This window comes from Pyrgilauda ruficollis, unplaced genomic scaffold (genome assembly GCF_017590135.1).
Source record: "Pyrgilauda ruficollis isolate IOZ18807 unplaced genomic scaffold, ASM1759013v1 scaffold9, whole genome shotgun sequence".
Lineage (NCBI taxonomy): Eukaryota > Metazoa > Chordata > Aves > Passeriformes > Passeridae > Pyrgilauda > Pyrgilauda ruficollis.
Genome location: NW_024531043.1, coordinates 6104356 through 6128068, shown reverse-complemented (window position 1 = coordinate 6128068; position 23713 = coordinate 6104356). Strand labels below are relative to the sequence as shown.

Sequence of the window (23713 nt, the reverse complement as noted above, 5' to 3'; positions counted from 1 at the left end):
ACTGCTGGCTATCAGCTGATGGGCTCCTGTGCTTTGCAGTAAAGGGGAGGCAGTTAATTTGTGTACAGAACACTTGCAGAAGTCCCACTCTTGTACGTGCACAGTCATCAAGTGTGCTTATGCTGCTGAAATACAGTTATATAGTGATAAATACGCAGCTCACTCAATTTCCAGTAATGCATATTATTAACTACTAATTATGGTGATAATCAGCTGCTTCTGTATTTCCTTATAGGAAATTTTTTTTCCTATTTATAGCAACATGCCAGGGTTAGCCAATAGCTAACCAGGGTCAGATATTTTTAAATATGGATGCTATAAGGGAAAAAGGAAATGCACAGACCAAAGTAAATTTCAAAAATTTCCATATATGGGAATCAATTTTCCACCTCAGAAACACACAAAACTGTAGGGTTTTTTTTTTTATTCCAAATCACTGCACATGTGCAATGATCTTTCCTGCAGTTATGGATGTGGGTCCAAGCTGAATTGGATAAAAGAAGGATAAAGAGAAAAAAACCCACTACCTTACAATTGGCAGTAAGTCTTCAGTTTTCACACTGCAAGTAGTATAAGCACTGGCAGCGTACTGCTAGAATTTTAATACCATGCTAAAAATTTCTGAGTCTCTGTAACTTCAACATAAAAATACTAAGTTAAAAGGCCTAGCAATAACTTGGAAACAGAGTGAGAAATCAGAGTTTGAAAACAGCTAATTTCATAAACTGACAGACACAACAAAAATACTATGATGTAAGTCAAGGTTAAGATGAAAAAACACATGTATTCATTATGTTATGGGATTTTTAAGACTCAAGAGCCTATTTCTACTCCATAGCCACAAGACATAAGAATAAATTTACTGGTAATGTGCTTGCAGTAAGCAGCTGCACATCTGAAATGACATGAGACTGCCAGTCTATCCCACCACAGCACCCAGCATGTGCAGCTGACAAACATAAATTGATTTCAATACCTAAAATAGCAAATATCCTTATGGCAAATTAGCACCAAACAGGAAATTATAAAAATTCTGCCTGCAACCAAGAGTGCACACCACCTCCCATCCACAATGCAAGTGACTATAAACAAAACACTGTAAGGGCCACTTGTGTGGTCAGGTTATGCCTGTCATTTTGCACAACTCCAATCCTACCTGCCACAGGCAGTAGCTGATGCAGAAAACTGAAATTGGAACCTAGCATGTTATATTAAATAACAAGTTTTAGAAAGCTCCTCTTACCTCAGCCTCTTTCTGCTGGAGGATTCTATCCTTGTCTACCACTTCCTCTTCAACAGGCCTATTGAAGAAAAGAATGCATTGACAGCATAAAATACAAAAGTAAAAGTCTCCAAGAAGAGATTCAAGAATCATATTTCAATTAATATATCATCAAAGTCTACATTCTTCCACACAGGACAAATTAGGACATTTTAAAAATCACGCTGCCCTTTTGTAAAAGGCCGTCTTTACCTCAGAGACTCCTGCTATCCACTCTCCACTACTTAATATTTGATTTCTTTATTGCTATATGGATTTTTTTCTTTTTTTTTTTTGCAATTTACTTTAACGAAGAGAGTTCCTTCACTATCTATCCATGGTACAAAAATCAACAACTAAAATGCTGCGTAGGCTATTTCATTTCTTCTTTAGCATCAAAATGCTTTGCTGAATACTTGAAGAACAAGTGGAATGTGAACAAGAGCAAGTTACTATCCAAAAAGATGCAGCAAAGGTAGTTGTGGATTTTTTGCATTAAGTTGTCAAGGACAACCTTGCCAAGAATTAAAAAAGATATAATAAACTCCATAAAACACATAAATTATCAGAAAAGATTGTTTAGTCTAAACTTCTCTCTTTGGCTACATATGAAGGAGCAAGAGAAGCAATACCTCCCTAAGCAGATAGACTGGGGCCTATTTAAATTTGCCCACCAGCATTCATTTTCTTCAAGCAGACATCATTACATAAAACCTATCCTGCTTGCAGGCACCTTCTTCCTGCACATTCCAATTAAAAGCATAGAGAAAAGGGGATTTAAGCTGTTTATAAGCACAGCAGTTCGCTATATATTATTCCTCTTCAAGAAGAGCATTTCATACAAATTTCAGAATTCCACAGATTGAAATCTCATCAGAAGTGATTGTTTACAGGTGGGATTAGTTAGGAGGAAGAGCAAGTCCCCTGTCAGTGGGCAGTGAGGAGCAGCAGAGCCCAGGGCAGCACACACTTACTTGCCAGTGCGCTTTAGCCTCTCGGAACGGAAGTTCTCATAGTGCAAGTCTTGGGTCACCTCCTGCAGGTCCTGCATGTGTGTCCTAGAACATGCAAAGGGCTACTGAACACTCAGCAAAGCAAAGGAAAACACCCTTTCATCTTCTGTTTCTCTTTTGTCTAATTGATATATTTACCAGAAAAGTAAATCCTTACAGAGCAAACCAGCCAGAATTCTGCTTTCAAGTTCATTGACATTTAATTCATTCATAAGTGCCCCACCAATATCAAAGACCCCAAAATATGCTGCCCTCCTCTTGGACATTAATTATTTCAGATGAGTTGTTTATACCAGTTTTTGCAGTGTTAAGAACTTTCAAAGACAGAAATTCAGAAAGATACTTTAATTCCAAAAGTATTTTATTACTCTTAAAGTGCTGTCAAATATCATTAGTAACTGGGAACTAGGTGGAGCTGCTTGGCTTGCGCAACAGCTGCCATTGCTTGACAATTTCCAATTACCAAGAAAAAAAAGAAAACCCGTTTGCTCCCAGTGCCCAGCAGAGGGCAATCCCTGCCCAGTACAAACCCAATTTGGAATGACACAACAGAACTCATTTCCAACAATAGCCAAACACAGTTTTTAAAAAAAAATCACTTAAAACCATTTACGCAGGCAGAATATCCGTATCGGCTAAAATCATAACGGGGTGGGGTATCATATTTAACAAAGGATTTCCCCTACTGCCAAGAAAATTGCACTTTGCTTTTGGAATATTCATCACTTTGAAGAGTGTCTTAAAAGCCTCTCTTCCCCACCAACTGCACTATAATAAACTTCAGTTGGTATGCATAGCCATCAGATCAGTTCACATAAGGTATAAAACCATCACATACATCTGGCAACATAAAATATAGAAAATATTGCCTGAGTTGAGAGATCGGAGGGTACAGCAGGAAAACAAGCTGCAGGGGACCAAAATGTAGCTCTACATTCAGCTGGCATCAGGGCTAGTTTTAAATTAAGGAATGAACGTTGCTATAGGTTTTCAGTCATTGTGGCAGTTACGTCACCACAGGAGATGGGATCATTGTACCATTACTCACACCAGCATTGTGCGCAGCTTGAGGAAATCATTGTGCTCTGGATTTTCAACCTCAACAACTCCCCAGGGATACAGGCGGCCTCTGATTTTTTTTCCCTTCACCTCAATAAGTTGATTGGATCCAATAACAGCAAAGGGAATGCTAGCCTAGTTGAGACAGAAAAAATAAGTCACTGTTTTGATTTTTGGCTGGTTAGTTTTTGTATTTTGCTTTGCCTTTCTTTTAAAGAAAGCACAGCGATTCAAGTAACAGACAAGAGGGGGGAAAAGAAATGTTGACAAACTCTCTACTAAAACCCTCTCACATCAAAAAACTAACAAATCCCATTCTAGGCAATGGAACCTCTCCTTATGAGCACCTGCAGCTGTGTTAGGACCTATTTGTTTTAACAGAGGCCCAGAAGGAAATGACGCTTCGCTTTAGGAACACTCGACTGTTGTTAAAGTACGGTTTGGGCATAACGTGTCATCTGACATAACATCATGCATGGAGCACAGCCAACAGAAACATACTTCAGATGCAGAGTGAAGTAGCTAGAGAGAATTTCAGACACATTCTTCAAACACCTTTGCAAGCACAAAGAGGAAATTACTTCAGTAAAACCTTGATTATCTGCTTTAACACAAGGCAAGTTGTTAATTAGTACAGCAACCATAACACCCACAATCTCTCTCCTTGCTCACATGTTAAAACATTTGAGTCAGAAAACAGATTGCAAATACTAGTTCAAGGTGAATAGTGGTTTACAGTTAAAAGAGGAAAGAAGAGAAAGTCATGACACACTACACTTGGAATTCTGGTGAAGCAGAGACTGGAATAAAAGGGATTATAATTCCAAGTCAACACACAAAGGAAACTGAAATTTTCAACACATTGTGAAAGGAATAAAGTACCTTTAGGCATGTTGTAGATTGAAGAACTACAGCAGCAAAATGATAAACTAGGAGTGAAACTTGCCTTTAAAACTCTAGTTTGCTCTTTAAACTCCTCATCTTCATCAGAATCTGCATCAGGGAGTTGATAAATCCTAATGCCATGTTCAGAAATCTCATCCAGAACCTGAAAGTTTGCAAAAAAGAAAGAATAATACTCTTATTTAATTGGAGAGATATTCACTTTAAAATATATGAAATTGATTAACTAGTCTGTCACAAATGTTCACCTGACTCAGTGTCTAAACTGCAAAATAGCACAGGCTTGAAAATTTTTTAAAAGGCACAATAGATAAATGTATTTTTGGAAAACACAGCAAGTAAATAATTTTAAAATGCCAGAAGATTTACAAGGCAAATACAGAAGCAAAGTGAGGTTAATATGAAAAAAGAGTAAAAGTAACAAGAAAGAATTCATTAGTGACAGAATCAAAACCATTCACCCCGTGTCAAAGTATATTTTGGTGCATTTGATACATTCAAAAATGTAGAAGACAGTGCCTAGTGCGTCTTGAATCAAAAAAGATAAAAGCTTATTATCCACTTAAAGTGAAGAAATTAATTAAAAATCCACTAAGAAAAACACCCTGTTCTTAAACAGTTTTCTTTGTCATTAATGTCTGAGGGTAACATAAAAAATACAGTATTTGTATTCCTGGGCACATTCTTTTCCTAATGAAATCACTGCAGGGGTGAGCAGCCAGCATAACTCCAGGCCTTTTGCGGTTTCAAAAGGTGGCACAAGTCAATTCCTTTTTCAAAACCAAAGAGAATGTTTCTGCTGCCACACTGCTGAATATACTTAGGTCAGCTCTTGTCACTGCATCAAATGCACTGACAAGAGTTACTTTCAGTAAAGGAAGTGTGGTGGTATAAGGAGAGCATGAAGAATGCTGAGATTCCACAATGACTCTCCAAAGGGATCTTGGATGTTTCAGCAGAACAGGGGAACTGTGCAAACTGCCTAGAGCAGCAACTGTAACCCCACCAACAGCACCTGATCCAAGCAGCTGCCCTGCTCAATGAACTCTCAGCATAGACAAAGTTTGGGCAAAATCAGGGAGAGTTTTGAAGTAATGGCAAAAATATTCAGAAGAGCCTATGTAAGGACTTGTGATGCCATTTACTGTGTGTACAACTGGAAATTGGTAGTGTGAAAACAAACAGACTTCAATAGAGAGGTCTTAATGAGCCTTCTCCAAGCATTGTTGGGTTCCTCCATCCATACAACTGGAAATTGGTAGCATGAAAACAAACAGACTTCAAATAGAGAGGTCTTAATGAGCCTTCTCCAAGCATTGTTGGGTTCCTCCATCCTCTGTCATGATGGCAACCGACAGCTACAGTATAAATGAAAACTGTCCAACCAGAACTTGGTTATGTAACAGGTGTTTAAAAGAAAACAATTCTCCAGACCATTAGCAGAGGAAAGACCATGTAGGAGCCACAGCTGTTCCCTGACAATGTTTTCCTGCCAGGTATGTAAACATCCCCCGCACTCACACACGCGCGCACTGAGTGAAGTACCACGAGCCCCCACCTGCACAGAGAGCAATATTTTATAGAGAGAAAAGAAATCTGGGAGTAAGTGTTGCCAATAAGCAATGAAGACATTCACACAATGACATTTAAATCAATGGATTTTGTTACTGTTTTGCAAAATGAAAGAGACCTGAACTGTCACCAAATGACAATAAAAGATGCACAGCTGGGATGGGTGGGGCAGCACTGCAGTTCGATGCCTTTAAGTAGTTGCATAAAACAAGAAAGCACATTTAATCTGGCTGAGATCTTTGAGATAAAATGCAAGTGGAACAATAACGGGAAAGCCAACAGCAAGGGGTGCTAGAATAATATATTACAGCTGTTAAACCTAGTGCTTTCCTGAAAGGAAAAAGAATTGCAATAAAAACAAACTGTATTTTATGCTCCTAACAATGAAACAGCATTTTGCTTCTTCAAATCTGAATTTTATTGGCCTCAGAGGATTCTGTGTTCCTAAAGATTAGCCTTCCCATGGGAAATTAAAAAAAAAGTCAAAATATTAGTTCCCCTCTCATGAAGTCATTCTTTTGAGCATGTTTCCTTAGCACTCTTGCATGGCACAGCTTGTGAAACTGTCGTGCATTTCTTCCCACTCAAGAGTTTGAAAAAATAACTTTGAATTCCAGAAAGCCCAAACAGGAATTACTCCAAGCTGGGTTTCCTTTGCAAGCACCACAAGCTAATCTTGCTGCTTAGTCCATAGCGGCAAAACAAAAACATTTTACTTCAGATTGATGGCCAAATGGCAGAAACATCTAAAAAAAGTAAGGCTTCAAGCTGCGTCAGCAAAGCAGGACTTTGATTCCTATTCTTGATTAGAGACTCTGTTGGCCAAGATGCTTTGAGTTAGAACAATATACAGTAGCTTTGATTTTCAAAGCTTTGGAAGCACATTATACATTTGACTTAATATAAACTCAGTTTGCAGAGTGACCTTTGCCAGCAGTATAAAAATAATGAAAACTTGTTTACCTGCTCCCTAACCACTCCCTTAGACTACAGATGCCCTTCATATTGCTGTACTTAGCAGTGCATAAATGTGGTGTCCATATGTCTAAGTCCAGACTGTTTTAAAGATTAGTTAGTTAAAAGTTAGTTCAATTCCCAGTGAATTATATTTTAAAATAATTAATGTTCCACTTAAATGCCTCCTTCAAATCTTTCAACATCATTCTGCTCCCAAATGCTGAACCAAAAAGTAAGCAACTATGAACACTGAGCCTGAAGTACACTGCTGAAAGGGTGAATTACGGGGCTTTTACAAAAAAAGTGGCAGCTCCACAAACAATGTGCGATAAACATCTTTCACAAAGTCAGTACAGTAACAGAAAAGGAAAAGCAATAAAACCTGCACAATCAAACACATTTTTGCTTTATGATTTCCCTATGAGTTCCTTCAATTTGAATGCAGTGCACCTGTTGTTACCTTATAGTATTTGTGGAGGAACAAAATTAAAGTTCAAGAGCCCGGACAGAATTTCTCCCAGCAAGATCCAAAGGTTCTTCTTGTCTCAATGAATGGACTTTTTAAAATTTCCTTCCTCCTTTCACCTGGTTCATCATAAAGCTGCTCATTTCTGTATAAGTATCTCCTCCTCTCTTCAGTGGATCTTTGCCTGCATTGCAGACAAGGTTCATACAGTCACACTATCCCCACTTTTAACTTTCTCAGCTATGAAGGATCCATTCCACCTCTTGGGCAAGTTTTCTTACATCACTGAGCTTTATCAAACACAGCAGCAATGCCAGCAGTACCTCACATTGTCAAAATGTAGTTCTTCACACAAATGGAGTGCCCACACAAACCATGGCCACACCTGCCACTGTGGCACTGGTTCACTCAAAAACGCTCCAAACAAATCCCCTGAATTTAGGTGGAGTTCAGCTAATGTGCTGCTTTGCAGCATGATTTTATCTATACTATTTTCCCAATAAATAAAACTGTAGTCCCTCCTCAAGAAAATAGAAAAATACTCCCAACACAAACACCCTTGGAATAAAGATCTAATAATCATTCTAAAAGCCTACAGGAAGCCACAGGGTCACAATCAAAACTGTTATGCCCTGTATGAAAATGTAATATAAAAGATATCTTACCTTATAAAAGGTTTACTCTGGTGTAAAATACAGACTGCAATTTAGAAGTACTAATTATCCCTACTCTACCTAAGGAATAAGTCATTAAATTTGTAAAAACTCATAGGCTTTAGAGGGTTCAAACCCACTAGACTTTACAAATTATTGTACCAGTTTTGAGTCAATTGAACGTGGCAAAGCTTGTGATCTCAATAAATGTTACTGGGCCACCTCTAAGCATACATAATACAATCACACCACCCACACATTCCTTTAACAAGGTGCACGAAGTCATTCTCAATCAAACAGAATAAACCAGAATAGATTAAATATTTACATTCACTGCTCGGAAATTGCAATAAAATGGAAATTCAATTTAAGGTTGAAGACTTGTACAACCACAAATATTGACATTACTTCATTTAATTCGCTACAAGGTCATATCTGGCAAAAGTTGGGCTGTCTTGGAAAGGCTTGTCAAAAAACAAAATTTCAAGATGCTGAGTAAATCTTGCAAAGCAAATTATTTTAGTACTACTGTCTGGAAAGACAGACTGTCTCCACTACAACCCTGAGTATGTCCTGGTGTTTCAGGTGAACACATAACCCAGCACACAAAATGTTCATACAATGACATGCATTTTCCCTTAACAGTGGAGCCACAAAAGCACCCTGCTCATACATTAACCCAACTGTCCTCTCTCTGCATTAGTGTTTCAGTTTGTACCATGAACCATGTACCACTTATTTTAAAAGTTTCCAACCACATTTTGCTACAAACCATGCAGCAGAGTGCACAACCCAAGTACCTCCTGGATGAAACTGAAGATATGCCCTCAGAACACACCTAATGCACTCCCAGCACTAAGGGGCACTCAGGCCACTGCTCTCAGAAAACCAGTCTGAAACATCTCCACCTCTCCTTTCAGGATTGTCTGAACCCTTGTTACAAACTGTGTTGCTACTGGGTGCACTGCTTTGCTAAGATACATGAAGCCAAGAACAGCCACAGTCTTAGCAAGTGTAACTGGCAAAGCACATCAGACTTCAGTGAAGATTTCCCACCTCACACTTCCCCAAGATTAAGTCCTTGGCCAATATAATTTACCCCTCTTCAGTCTGAAATTACTTTATATTTGGCTTTAATATTGTATGGGTTGGTCTGTTCTCATGATCAAGTGTTAGACCTACTCTTCTCTTCAGCCTCTCCCTCTCCTTCAGTGTCAGGGTGTCAGCCTTGGCAATCACAGGGACAATGTTGACTTTTCCATGAAGAGCCTTCATGAACTCCACATCTAATGGCTTCAGTCTGCCAACAAGCAGGGAAAAAAAAAAGATTTAAAATAGGCATGGAGTCTTGTATTGTTTGCTTTATATCAGACCAAATGTACTAAAAATTATTTCTTTCAAGTGTCCACATAAACAGTATTTTCATAATAAATTAAGCTTAAGCCATTAAACTTAATGCCCTTGCTTATCAACTTGGTTGCGCAAAGTTTAAGTTGTAATTAAAACTGTCTCTATATAATGAAGTGGGTATTAAAAGCATTTATGTTTCTGGGTGACAAACTATACAGTACTGCCTTGAAACAACATTAAATGCAAAAGGGGATGAAGTAACGGAGAGCACTAATCTCCATGGACTGTTTTAATTGCACTGGCTAACTGACAGGTTGGTAACTCAATTAACATTACTGCTAAGTTACCAGTTCAAGTAATGAACAGACTTACGATCTGTACCTTCATCTGTTATGAAGGTACAATACCCTAAAGTACAAAAGCTCAAGCTTTTTCTTACCCATGCCCAAAAGGAGAGATGAAGTAGAAGCAGCAGTGCACTCTGTTGTCTATGATGTGGCGCCTGTTCAGACCACTCTCATCATGTAGGTATCGCTCAAACTGGTTGTCAATGTAGTGGATAATTGTTTTGAAGCTGTGGTATGGGAGGGGGAAGAAAGACAGGCATCTTACATCAGCTTTAAATAATAAGGAAAGAATCATTAAAAGATAAGAACAGAATGAGAAACACACTTTATTAAAAACATTGCTGTTACAGAAAATTCAACTTCCTAGCATTTTATCTAGTACTGAGGAAAAATATTTTGATAATGCAAAAGGGTGTTTTCATAACAACAAGTGTCAACTTATGCCTAGAGCCAATTTCAAGTGTTACTTTGTTCACTGGATAAAAAGTTCAAGTGCAAGCTCAGAAAAAAAGCACTCAGTGCTGAGACAACACAGGGACAGAAGACCCAGGATTTTTCTGCCTTTTTTCCTGGGGTAGGGGCTGAAGATTTGTTTTTAAACTGGCTGATATGTTTTCATAACAACCACCAAGTGTCAACTTATGCCTAGAGCCAATTTCAAGTGTTACTTTGTTCACTGGATAAAAAGTTCAAGTGCAAGCTCAGAAAAAAAGCACTCGGTGCTGAGACAACACAGGGACAGAAGACCGAGGATTTTTCTGCCTTTTTTTCTGGGGTAGGGGCTGAATATTTGTTTTTAAACTGGCTGATGGATGACATATCCTGGATAGCCTCTTGATTTACAACCCTGACCCTAGAGCCAGGTTTCTATAGTTACCTATGAAAATTCTGGTATTCTGTTAGAATTAAGCACAAATACATTTGCAAGTCATGCACTCAAGCATCACATGATTTATTAAGCTATTTTTGTTACCTTCTTTTCTGTTGGCAAAGAAAAAAAACTCCTACTTAGTTCAAGGCAATTTAAAGTATTCCCTACAAAGAAGTAAATGAGCACAAAATCTGATCACAGATAAACCAGACCCAGAGAGCAGTAACTAGAGAGAAAAGAAAACAACACATAACTAAGATCATTTTAAGCTATTCCAGAGCATGCAGACACCTGCAAACACCATTTATATAAAAGGACACTTGATATTAGGTACTGCAGGAGAAGGGAAGTGAACAGCTGACGTAGATATGTCAGCTGATGATTGTGTATCATGAACATGTTTTAAACTACTTGAGAAAAAACTAAGCAGAAAGCTTGAGAAATAGGAACATCCATATTTCTGTTACTGAGAAAACACAAACTTGATGTGATACGTTTAAGGAGGAAACAGAGCAGATAACAGAAACTTAATAATTTGGAAAATGAACACAGAATGCTGGCAAACACTGCGATAGGCAGCAACGTTTGACCCAGGGCTGCATGGCTGCAAAGGAAAGAATAAAAGAAAGTAACAAGAATGATGGAAGAGATCCTGGAGGGAATTTGATTCTCCAAAGCTAAGTAAGCTTTTGGGTCAAGAAGGAAAAAATCCACAGTAGAATATATACACACACACACATTTACATCATTGCAAGATTTGGCTATTCTAAGTCATATTACAGAAGACAACAAAGCAAAAGATGGAATTCATTGGGTTTTGACCTTAGTGCTACTCATTAGAAAAGAGCATCTTAATACCTAAATGTGCTGAAACACATGAATATGGTTTTTGTTCCTGTTAATCTTCAGTACTTCTCATAGCTGGTAAAAGGTAACGAGACTGAAGACATACAAATATTAGGACAGAAACCAAACACTAACAATGGGAAAGAACTATCACACATTTCTCTGGCAATGTAATTAGTTTACGTGCAGTTTTCTAGGTCTAACAGCTACAATTTTCCCCATAAATACGGTGTCAGTGTCCTGTACCTCCTGGCTTCCGGGAAACACCTGGCTTACACCACAGTGCTGTCATTACTGAGGAGATAGCACATCCTGTATGTAACAGCAAACAACACAAATGCTGCATTTAAGTCCACGGGGGGAAAATGAACAATATTATCAAGCTGCCAAAACCCATAAAATATAACCTTAGTCAGTTTTTTAAAAAAAAGGCAAAATAAGAAAGAAAAAAAAATTTAGCAGCAGCCAAAGAGCTGAGAGCAGCTATCAAAGAATGATCTGTGACACTGCAAGCAAGATGAAATAGTGTGATCAGCAATATCTAACAAGTTCACCTGTAGTCTGTTTTTGTCAACCACTTTTTTGAGGCCAGATATCAAAGCAACAAGCAATTTTTTTCCTCCCTTGATTAGATCCCCTCTGTTCTCATGGAACATGTTATTTTAAGGACACACTTTTCTCATGATCCCAATGTACTTATGCATTGAAAGATGCTGAATGCGTCAAACCTCTCACCACAAAGAATTTTGCTGTTCTCCAAACACACCCCTAAACTGATGCCATGAGCAATCCGAGGTGTGGGTCTGATGCTAGAATACAGAACTCCAGCCAGCACTAAAGCTTCACACAGAATCTTGAAAAAATCACCATGGTTAACTGTGGTTCACCTCCACCTTACCTTTCATATTGTTTTAAGTACAGTAGCATCCAGAAAACAAGCTCTAATTCAGAAAGTACGCTCTATCAAATCTATAACAAATCATTTCCCAATCCAACACTGTTGTTTTTCCAATCCAATAGACCTCCTGGACACACTCTTAGTAGCACAAAACCCTTATCAGTATTTTTTCTTTGACACAAAATACATAAAAATTTACCTCAGCTCCCATCCCTGAAAGTCAGACTCTAAAATTTAGCCCTTTCATCAATGCAAAGACACTAAAAGCCATTAGGGAACCTACTCAGGAGAAAGGTATTTGAAACTCTCCCAGTGATTGCTATCTCCTGGAGACACCGTGCCAGTTTGATTTACCTGTGTTCAAAAATACCCTTAGGAAAATTTGTCACCTCAAAAAACAAACAGTCTGCACAAATTGCAGCCTTCCCAAAAAAAGGGCTTTATAAATCTTGGGTCATGATCAGCACTATCTACCAGTGAACCACAACTTCAGTAAATGCTCCTGAACAGAAACATAAGTTCAAGAACATGAACTTGCTCCTTCCTCTGAACTAGCAAGGAAGGAAGGTGGTTGCACTGGCTTAGTCTTCACTACAGCTCAAAACAAAGAGTCTGCCCATCCAAGTCCCTGAGACATCCTGTAAAGATTAACAGACTTTGTCAAAATGACACTTGCCATGGCTGAAAGGCTTTTCATGTGACATAAGTAAACTAAAGAGATACCACTAACTGCATCTTTTTATTTTGTAAGTACTATTTGTTCCTGCAGTGTATTTGATGTTTCAGATTTGTCACATAAAACTACGTATAAATTGTTCTGCTCAGCTCTGAATCACCACAGAATGATTCTATTCAGAAAACTTCCAAAAAGAAAGGGGAAAATCTGAACACGTAGGTCTCTAAGAAACATCTGAGCAGAATAAACAAAGGGCATTAGAACACAATCAACAGGAAGAGCTCTCTATAACACAATGCACAGGCTGCAGAGCTCTCAGCTCCAGCGGAAGGAAGCTCTAGTCAACAGTGCACAAAATAAGCAAGGCCATGATGCAGCCCAGAAAGATGCCTTTGTGTTATTCCAAAAGTTCCATTTTTTTTTTCAACTTACTAAAGTAGGAAAAGTGGGAGGAAAATAAAAATCTCACTAGAGCTTCACTTTCAGACTTTCATTTAGGGTATTACAGAACTTCACTGCCTTCACTTTTGCTGTGTTCCTACATCTACACCATAGAAAGAAGAGAAAAGCCATCTGATAATAAGAACACTGCAGATACATCATTCTGCCACTGAAAGATTGCAAAACATTCTATTAGCATTATATATGTTTATTTTATCTGCTATTTATCTGTTTCCTGGTCTGTAAGTGAAGGACTCAAATCAACCTGTATTATGTTCCATTTCTCTGCACAGTGATCCCTGTTTGCCTTGGGATTACCACCACCACCACAAATAAAGTGTCAACAAAATTAACAACTGAGTAAAATAAATAGTTGGCACTTCTTAAAATGTGAAATGTGAAAATTCAAAGTTTTAATCCACTGAAACTAGAAGCGTCCCCGTAAGGATATCTCATCTTTATTTGAAAAAAATTCATCAGCTTTCCACAGTTAAAGAGAATTGCCTGAATGTGATTATTTGGAAATTACATTTATTAATTTAGTTTGTTACAAATTGCCCCATTCTCTCTAGCTGCTTTACAGATTTCTTTCTTCATAATCATTTTGCTAAAGCAATTATGTATATTTTCCAGTGTATCTACTGACAATTTTTTCATCCATTAAAGATTGTCGTTGATATTTAGGCCAGAGAGAGCCAAGTGGTATCTTCCTGATAAAAAACCACCAGTTTTACCCAAGCTGCTGGTAGTACCTATAGAGGACAGAGAATGAAAAGAACTGTCTTAAAAACATGGAAACTGGACGGGTCAGAGACACAGAAAGTAAAAGACAAAAAGTTTCCACCCACCAGAATTTTGTTCTATTGGAATGGCCATAGAGACAAAAAGCTGACTGCAGTGCTGAGAGAAACTTTTTGAAGGAGAGGCTGTGAATTTTGAGGCAGAATCATAGACACACCCTACAAAACTTTTAAAAACATCAGAAGTGGTTAGAAAATTTAAACTGGAAGTTGTAGAAAGTACCAGACACACTGGAATAGCATTTGTGTAAGACACACACTTTATTAACAAAGCAGTATTCACACACATACCAGTCCTGGCTGTTAATGGCATCTCCATATCCTGGTGTGTCAACTACAGTTAAACGCAGCTTCACCCCTCGCTCCTCTATCTCTACTGTAGAAGCTTCGATTTGAACTGTCCTCTCTATTTTCTCTAAAATAAAGGAACATTTGGATTGTTATTTGCCTATCAATTCCTGCAGAGACCCCCACAGGAGGAACTGCAAGCTCAAGTGTGTTGTAACCTGCATGACATAAAATATTTTATCAAAATACACAAAGTAGTAAGCAGAATTTAACACCACGTTTTTGTAAGTAAACAAGAAACAATGAAGTAAAACATGAGTTTACTTATGACAATATGCAAAAATAAAATAATAATACTCAAAAGCACAATAGATTCTTTGCCAAAAGGTTATTTACACCTCTAACCAGGATTTAAGGCACTACAGACAAAAAGCAGTAAGAAGAAATGGGGATTAGAGCAAAACCATATTTAGGTGTATTGATACCTAAAAGGTTTGGGAGGTGTTTTTTTTAATAGCAGCTGATAAACAAAAGCTGTCTTTGAAAGGAAATCTAAATAAGAAAATGACAGCTCAACAAAACATAATTTAGAAAATTTAAATACAGCATGACGAAGTGGTGTAATGGGTAAAGAAGGAAGCAATATTAACTGAAAGAGCATGAAATTTTATAGGGTGGAGTGTGCTGGAGGAACTGCAAAACCACATTTACCTGCAGCTCCAGGAATATAACGTTCTGGATAAAGATCAGTCAGGAACAGACTGTTAATTAAAGTGGATTTTCCTAAGCCAGACTCACCTACAAACAAAATAATTCAGGTTATTAAGCATATACACTTTTTACTCCAAGATTTTTAAAGCACCTTGTCTTTCTCCAAGCCACATTATGGAGGAAAAATAATTTGTTCATCAGGATCCACCCTAGCTTTTGATATAAAAACATCAAAGGTTCAGCTAAGCACTTTGAAAACACCGGAAAAACAAGCTTCCAGTGTTTTCATAAATGTTACATGAAAATTGTAAGTTTACTGTAACAGATGTCACAATAAAAGCTGAAAGGTCATACAGCACTTGGACTATAGATCTAGAGATAGCTCAGTTACTTTAGGGAAATTACAGCTTTTTTCATTTAAACTTAAAAATCAGGAACTGCAACTCTCTTGCTGAAAATTTCTGAGAGCTTGAATGTTTTCCTAAGCTACCAGTTGAACCTGGAACACTGCTGGGAAGAAAAATGAGTAAAGCAATTCCAAACTAACAGTCAAGTTTTGTACCCTTACACTTAAGCCCACATAGGTTCCATGAAACTGAAAATAATAAAGCAAATTATTCAAAATTCACCTGAGAAGTTTCAGAATTCTGTAACTTCAAATGATACAAATTTTGTCCTACATCTAAGTAATGAAGTTAAACATGTATATTTAACTCCTAAATCTGAGTTACAAAAAATTGCTTGCTTCCTAACTCAAGGAATCAAAGGAGCCAGCATTTAGACCAACTGGCTGTATTATTTTAGAGGCTACTAACCCGATATTAGAGATGAAAAAATTATTTGTATTTCTCATCGCAAACTACATGACACAAGAACTCTACAATTATCACAAATTACCTGTTTATCTCACAAACACTGCTGAATACTGTCACCAAGTAATCCCAAATGGTACTACAGAGCACATTTTCATTTTGCACTAACTGTTACAAAAGGGTAACAGTACTGTGAACTCCCTTTGCACATGCAAACCACTAAACTGATTTAATGTAAACATAATTCAACATCACTAGGAAGAGCTTTATGCCTAAAGGACTCTCCATCCAGGAGACTCAGAGGTGCTCATTGACACAACAGGCAAATGACAGGTTTATCTCTGACACCAGAGTGAGTCAGTACAGAACAGCAGAAAACACACCAGCAGCATCACCATTTCAACAGCAAGACACTCAGTGTGTGCATTCATGCCTTCACTGGGGAAATGAGTGAAAGAAAGACTAAACAACTATCCCTGTCATCTGACGATGAATCAGGAATGCCAAAATGTCCTGTTGGCTCCAAGTCATCATCTTTAATCATTATAAATACTCCCTCCCACTAAACATGACAAAACAGTAACAGATGTAATTAGAAAGTGTATAGAGGTTCAAAGCTTTTTCTACTGCAGAACAGTAAATTGCTAAGTAGGAAGATGTACACATCTATGTGAAAGAAATGTTGTTGTATAACTGTCAAAAATACTTAAAGAGCTCACTTACCAACCACCATGAGTGTGAATTCAAAGCCCTTCTTGACAGATTTCCTGTGAACCTGATTGGGCAGATTAGCAAATCCCACATAGCCTGCCGAGTCGGAAAACTGACAAGAAAACAAAGGTTGAATATAAATGAGATCCCTTTCCCCATAAAAAGTTGAAAAATCGTTTACTTGATTCTACACAATAAAGTGCAGGGGTACATAAAGAACAAGGAAGAATAGAGAATGAAACCATTTTTGCTGCAATAGCAAAGCAGACCTTAAAAAGGCTCATTTACCAAGCAGGCTGATATAAATAGAAATCAGATAAGTCCCTTGAGCTACACAAACAAAAGTCTCCCCTTGGATAAAATCAAAATCTGCAAGCTTGCAAGAACACACTATTATTAATCTTAAGAAATAAATACAGCTCAATATAAAAAATTCTGTTAAAATTTGGTGTCTGCTGCTATTATCTTCTATAAAAACAATGCATATGCTTACAGGCAAAAAACAAGAACATTGTATTAAGGGGGGGATTACTGAGATACATCTCTGTGTGATTGTATCTTTTGCTGCTTAAGTTGTTCACCTATCTTCACAATCTTTGACTTCTAACACAAAAGCAGGAAAAAGAAACATGTCTGAAAAACTTATCAAAGAGATTTGGGCTATAAACAGGGGAGTCTGCTCCAACATCTGTTACCCATTGACTGAAAACCTAATAGGAGCCTAAATAAGAACTGCAGCCACCTGATTTAGGGACCTGTGGGCTACCTGGAACCAGATGTCTTCTTCACAGATGAGCTTATGATGAGAACAGGTTTTTTACAATGCCATACACTTCCAGTGGTGTGGGGGGATACAAGGGAAATTACTTAGGAGGTAATTACTTATTTGCTAACAACCCTTTTAAAGCCCATCCAGGTGGGCAAAAACATTAGGAATGAAGGTTTGGGTAAAAACATTAGGAATGAAGGTTTGTCACAAGAAATTTCCTTAGGTGAAGGTACAATTTTAACTTTGCAAGCAGAGATTGAATGTCTGGTGAACACCAGAAAGTCTATCACTAAGATCACATACAATCTCTGTTTCTACTAAGCAGTTCCTTTTAAGAAACACATCTGAAGCAATAAGGTATAATTTATTCACAATTTTAGCATTTCACTAAAGCTACAAATGTTTTCAGAAGTTGAAAAGATTCTAGACAAAATATTGGCTATGCAACCATCTCTTTACCTTTACTTTTTCACCTGACTGAGACATGTTTCTTCACTTCAAGTTTCAGACACTGGAAGAAAAAAAGCCATAGTGCCATGTTAGCTGACTTGAAGATTACATTACTTTCCATTTTGAACTGATCAGCTGCATGTAATAATCACATTTTATTCTAGTAGAATGAAATGTCACATACTCAAGGATTACCAGAACAAACAAGCCATAATCAAAATGCCTTCCTTCTGAAATAAATCACAGGAGTACTTAATTTAAATACTTAAAAATTTCAAAACAGAAAAATTCTTTTAAAATGCAAAATATTAAAATTTAGTATCATAACAAACTTTCATCCATCCTGTCTTTGTAGAAGGATGGTTCACAGATAGCAAATGTAATGCAAATGTTGTCCAAACATTACATTTGAGAATTACTACCACATCCAAAAATTCCCATGAGAACAGGACACCTACATGATTCCCAGGTAAGGATCAGAACATAACATTATTTTCAGTGACTTCAAAGTGCTGTTGCTGAATAGGACACTACACTTGGCTAACCCATGCTGGACACAAAATTCATGCCAGTGTGAAGGACTATCAAAAGAGATTTGTTCTCTACTTTCAGACACCCAGAACAGCTGGACTTTGGCAAGCCCTTATCTCTTTACTCAAGGATGTTAGCTGTGCTATAGATTAGTTATCAGGGCAAAAGCAAAGCCCTTTCATTTGGAGCAGCTCCAGAGTAGGGACAGGAAACACAGAAGCGGCAGGAGCACTTCACAGCTTGGTTTGTTGACAATGCAGCTCTTGGCCTGGAAAAGTAGGGAAGTGACCTATGCAGGCACCTGTGTGTTCAGACCTTCCTGTTGGGTAGCAGGAGTCATTTTAGCAGGATACAGTCCAGTTTCTGACACTGGCAGTTTGACAGTCAAATCCTGGCAGAGTCCAAGCTCTGGACCGAAGGAAAAGTTGAAGTTAGCATAATTGCTGCTTGGAGTTCTAAAGAAAACAGATCTTCAGCTCCCATGCTATTTCATTTGCCCTGCAGCAGGCATTTAAAATCCTGGCAGCTGTGCAGGTACCACCTACCTCATAAGCAAGGAAAGTTGTTTTTTTCTCTCCTTCAACTACTTTTCCCCCATACCCAGCTCATTTGCTTACTAACGAAAGCCCAATGCATCCTTTGCCATGGAAAACAGGGAGGTCCTCATTCTAATGATCTGTCAGCCTCTAACTGTGTATTCCTCAAAACATTCTGGAAAGCATCCCTTCAGAATGGTTTTGAAAACCAGAACTTCTTTTCCTGTGACCAGTATGCAAATACTCATTCCAGCCTCCAGCCAATCATTGCCACAGATCCTTAAGGACACTCACAACCCCACTGAAAGAAGTAACTGGTTGCTCTGTTGACATCTTGTTTCTAAGTTTGGAAACCTCTGTTGTCACCTTGTCAATAAAATTAGTAACATAGTTCAAGAGTTTAGAAAAGCTTGTAGTTACTGAGTGCCAGTGTAGATATACCTGACCCATTTCTCACGGAGGAGAAGTCACCCAGTCCCTCTGTCCATAGATAAAGGAGAGACGGGGGAATGATTCAGGTTTCAGTATGTATGGCAAATTCCCTACTTCTACTTTAAACTGACCATATAGTCACATCCACTGGAGCATTACTCAAGTTACTTGATTAAAAAGCAGAAGAGTCAAAATTGCCATCAACTGATTATGACACATTCAGCTTCAAAGTTAGTCTGTTATCACATACAGAACTTTTTTCATAAAATTATCTGTTCCACAAGTACAGCTCACAAAACCTGTTTCCTACAAGGCAAACCACATCACCTTGTGTCTTACTCTGACTGAAAAGTTGCTGTAGCCAAAGCAGCAGCCCAGCTGCTCTGATCACATCGTGACTGCAGCTCATACTTCCAGTTAGTAATTTCCCAATGTCTCTTGTTGGAATAGAAATGTGCTAGCTAAAAGTTACCTCAACAACAACAAAACACCCCACAGAAACACCTGCTGTTCCACAACACTTAAGGTGCCAGGGTTCATTTGGGAGCTCAGTTGCTCAGCCTTGACATTTTGCAATTCCTAATACTGCCCTCATGAGGTTTCCTCGAAAATCATTCCACCAAACTTCCCATGACCATGTGCTGCCTTCCCAAAGCTCTACCATGCAGTACAAATCAAAAGCTCAGAATGAACAAAACGCCACACGTTAAATCTTCTCACAGCACCAAACAAGCACAGCACTCTCAGCACTGCTCACAAGTGAGAGCTTGGCGCTGGAGCAGTCCCTGTTGCGCAGCAGTGAGCACAGAAACCCACAGCTCTGTCTGCACACAGCTGACTCCCACACCAAACCAAGGTGAAGCTGAGTCTCTGACAACACTCTAGGGAGCTCACACACCTGGAAATTGTAGCAGCTAATTTCTTATCAATTGTCCAGAACAAAATATATAAAAAATCCCCATAACTAAGGCAAACCAGAGGAAGAACTGTATCTGTTCTGTTTTCTTTAGATTTTCAAAGTACTCTTTCAATCAGTATGAGATATGCAAAACAGCACATACAAAACAGTTCAAGGAGAAAGGACTAGATAAGATACATTTGCAACAAATTACAAAAAGCCGTGAAACTTTATCTGTAAATAATGCTGGGCTCTAATTAGCAGGCCAAGCAGAAATAAAGGGACACTGCACTACACCATAGGAATGTTCAAATCTGGTTTTGAACAGCAGATAATACAACAAAGTTTCATTTTGGATTCCTACAAATTCCTATCCTGAACAATTTGATGCTGGCAATGAAAAGGAGCAAAGTGCCACTGAGTTCAGCTGCAGCTGGAACGTGCCATCCCACTGTCCTGTGCTAAGAGCAGTATTCCGGCGAGAGAGAAAGAGAGAGGAAGGAAAATGGGTCATTTCCTTTGTTCCTGTCAGGATGCAAGAAGTAAACTGTGAGGAACAGGCAGACTGGGAGCTTCTCAATAGGAACGAGCACAAAGAAAGCACTACAAACATGTACAAAGAGCGTGTCCATATAAGGATATCAGACAACATTTTCAAATAATCACTTCAGAGTGACCTTACAGCCATCTCGACAAGCAGAACAGCCCTCCTGATTTCTCAAATGAGGCTTCTTCCTTCTACCAGTGGCTATATAACTCAGATACTTTTGTGGCAGTATTTAATAGCCACAGACAGGAGTAAAGACTTAAACAGGTTTCCCAATGCTGGAAATGGTCTCAACAGCATCAGCATTCTGAAGTCACTTTTCAGACTTAAAGCAGACAGAAACACCAAGATATCTCAGTAAAACAGCAGTATTTGTGGTTTCTGACTAAAAGAACTACAAAACCCAAGGAAGAAATATCAAATCTGAGTCACATCAATAATAATAGAAAAAACTGCATGATTCTGTGAATCACTGAGTTCTAACAAATGTATCCAGCACAGCCTGTTCTGTGTGCCATGCTTTGTTCCCGGCATGTCCTCACGTCTACTGTGAGAAACCTCCTCCAGATGAACAATCCCAAGTGACTTCATTTTTCCTCATTAGAAATAGGTATTATCAGTTGAAGGAATTCTCTTTTACACACTAAGAATTCTGCTTTACTCTTATTCAGGAAAATGACTGTATCACTTCCACCAAACATGGAATTTACAGAAAATGCAACAACCCAGGTGTGACTTTTGCAGACAGACCACGCTAAGTGTGAGCCAATGCTCTGGCTTGGAACTGATGTTCAGAGCTCATAAGTTCTACAGACTTCCTTCTGGTAATGTACCTGAATCAAGGAAACTGTACAGGGATTACTACTGGGAATGCATCAAAATTTGAGACATGCCTGTGACTCAACAGCACACATATGCACAGCAAAAGGAACAAGGACTAAGCAAGAGTTCAACCACCTGTACCAGCACTATGCTTAAAAGGTCAAGAAAAAGCAACACGTGAACCTAAAGCTCTAATCTTAAATATTTTATTTAAAGCTCCATTTCAACGCTAACACATGACTCTAAACAACTTCCTTTCATAGTGTTTTATCAATGAGAACAGCTACTTGAAATGCACAAAGGAGGCAGTGATACCATTCCCGTCAATAATCAGTTTTAGGGATGATGTTTCCATACAAGCAGCGTTTGACAGTATTTTTGCCGAGTTACTGTGTCAAAAAGCACTGTTAAACCGAGCTGTAATTGTGAAAAACAGGGGCTTCTTTAAATTAAAGAGATAAACACATTAGCCACGATCACTCATCAGGAAATAGGCAGCTCTGCCTCACACCCTCAGAACTTAAGTATAATTGTGTACATACTGCCAACGCACAGCAAACTGGTACGTTTGTATTTAAATCATTTCCAAATCATGCTTAAGTCTCACGATACCATGAAGTCTCTGACCTATGAACAGTAACTAAAGACAAAAAAAAGCAAAGCACGGGTTCGGTGTTCTCGTCGCTCCGTGCATCCCCGGCTCCCGGCAGCCGCACTGCCACGGTGGGTGCTGCAATTTTAAAAGCATCCGAGGAATGCCTAGTGGGGACAGCACTTCCTGCTCCATCCCCTCCTCGCATCGCCGGCTACCCCAGCAGCGCGGCCCTGTCCACAGCTCAAATTAATCCCTGCCTTGCTTTAAAAACAAATCAAGGTGTGCGCGAAACGGCCCCACCACGGCGTCCCGGGGCTCCTGCCCAGGCTACACCTCTCCCGTCCCCACACACCGGCTGCACAACCCGCCCCGCAAACGGCGGCGGGGGCCGAGGCCGTGCCCTGCACGGGGAGGCCCTGCAGCGCTGTGGCGGCGGAGGCGCCGCCGCGGGGGACGCGGCCCCTTCCCCGCGCTCACCTGAGGCCGCGGCCGCTCCCGCCGCCAGGCCGCGATCCGCCGCTCCGCCCCACAGCCCTCCCGCATCCCACCAGCCACCGCGGCGGAGCGCCCGCCTACCCCGCGCCACTCTATGGTCCGCGCCCTGCCGGAGACAGCAGCGAGAGGCGGCTCCGGGAGCAGCGAGAGGAGGGATAGAGCGTCCCCCGCCCGCCCCGCCGGGCGCGGCTATGGCGGCCCGCGGGCCGGGGCTACCGCCGAACCATGTTCCAAAGTGCCACATCTACACGGAATGGTTTGGCTTCTGTTTGCCACCCAAACATCGTTGAGTTTTGGGATTGCTCCACTTACAGCGGGTTTTAGCGATACTCCTCAGTGGTAAACATGGCTGGTGTGATAGCCAGGGGGAAACCCAGCTTAAACTTTGTGCTGTTTGACTGTATTGCAGTATGTAGCACCAGCCTGGCTGGTTTGCCAATGCTCATTCACACAAGAAGCAAATTCCTCTCCCGAACATTGTACAAAAAATCGCCGGTATTTGTTTAGTTACACTGTTCCCTCCCGTCAGGCTTTCCCTCTGGTTCCGGGCGAGCCTCGGTCGCTGTGACCGCGGCAGGGCCGGGTGGGACTGCCAGGTTGGGATTACCCGGGTGGGATTACCCGGGTGGGATTGCCCGGGTGGGACTGCCATGCCAGGGTGGGACTGCCAGGGTGGGATTGCCAGGGAGGGATTGCCCGGGTGGGACTGCCCGGGTGGGATTGCCCTGGTGGCACTGCCCGGGTGGGATGGGCCGGGTGGAATTGCCCGGGTGGGACTGCCAGGGTGGGATTACCCGGGTGGGATTGCCCTGCGAGCTCCGGGAGGTGTCAGGGACTCCAGCAGGAGTGTCAGCGATACCTACTGTTAGATTACAGACACAGATCACTTTCTCATGGGGAAACAGTGTTACACTGCCCAAACTCTAAATGCAACACTGTCAAAACTAAAATACATTTTAGCAGAAGTACTGGAAAGGCTTTTTTTTCCTTGCAACTTCTAGCT

The 23713-nt window shown here is 39.8% G+C and overlaps 1 protein-coding gene across 2 annotated transcripts in view; it reads right to left on the bottom strand.

Moving 5' to 3' along the window:
* Positions 1-22797, bottom strand: part of LOC121364770 (septin-2) — a 35178-nt gene extending 12381 nt beyond the window's left edge. For both annotated transcript variants that reach the window (XM_041488286.1, XM_041488285.1), the window contains exons 1-11: positions 22693-22797; positions 17864-17915; positions 16648-16747; positions 15113-15199; positions 14405-14528; positions 9674-9808; positions 9067-9184; positions 4280-4381; positions 3323-3468; positions 2236-2319; positions 1244-1301 (exon numbers count right to left, since the gene is read on the bottom strand). In XM_041488286.1, the coding sequence (XP_041344220.1) occupies positions 1244-1301; positions 2236-2319; positions 3323-3468; positions 4280-4381; positions 9067-9184; positions 9674-9808; positions 14405-14528; positions 15113-15199; positions 16648-16747; positions 17864-17890 (981 nt within the window). In that variant the 5' untranslated portion in view covers positions 17891-17915; positions 22693-22797. The remainder of the gene's footprint in view (positions 1-1243; positions 1302-2235; positions 2320-3322; positions 3469-4279; positions 4382-9066; positions 9185-9673; positions 9809-14404; positions 14529-15112; positions 15200-16647; positions 16748-17863; positions 17916-22692) is intronic.
* Positions 22798-23713: the final 916 nt, after the last annotated feature.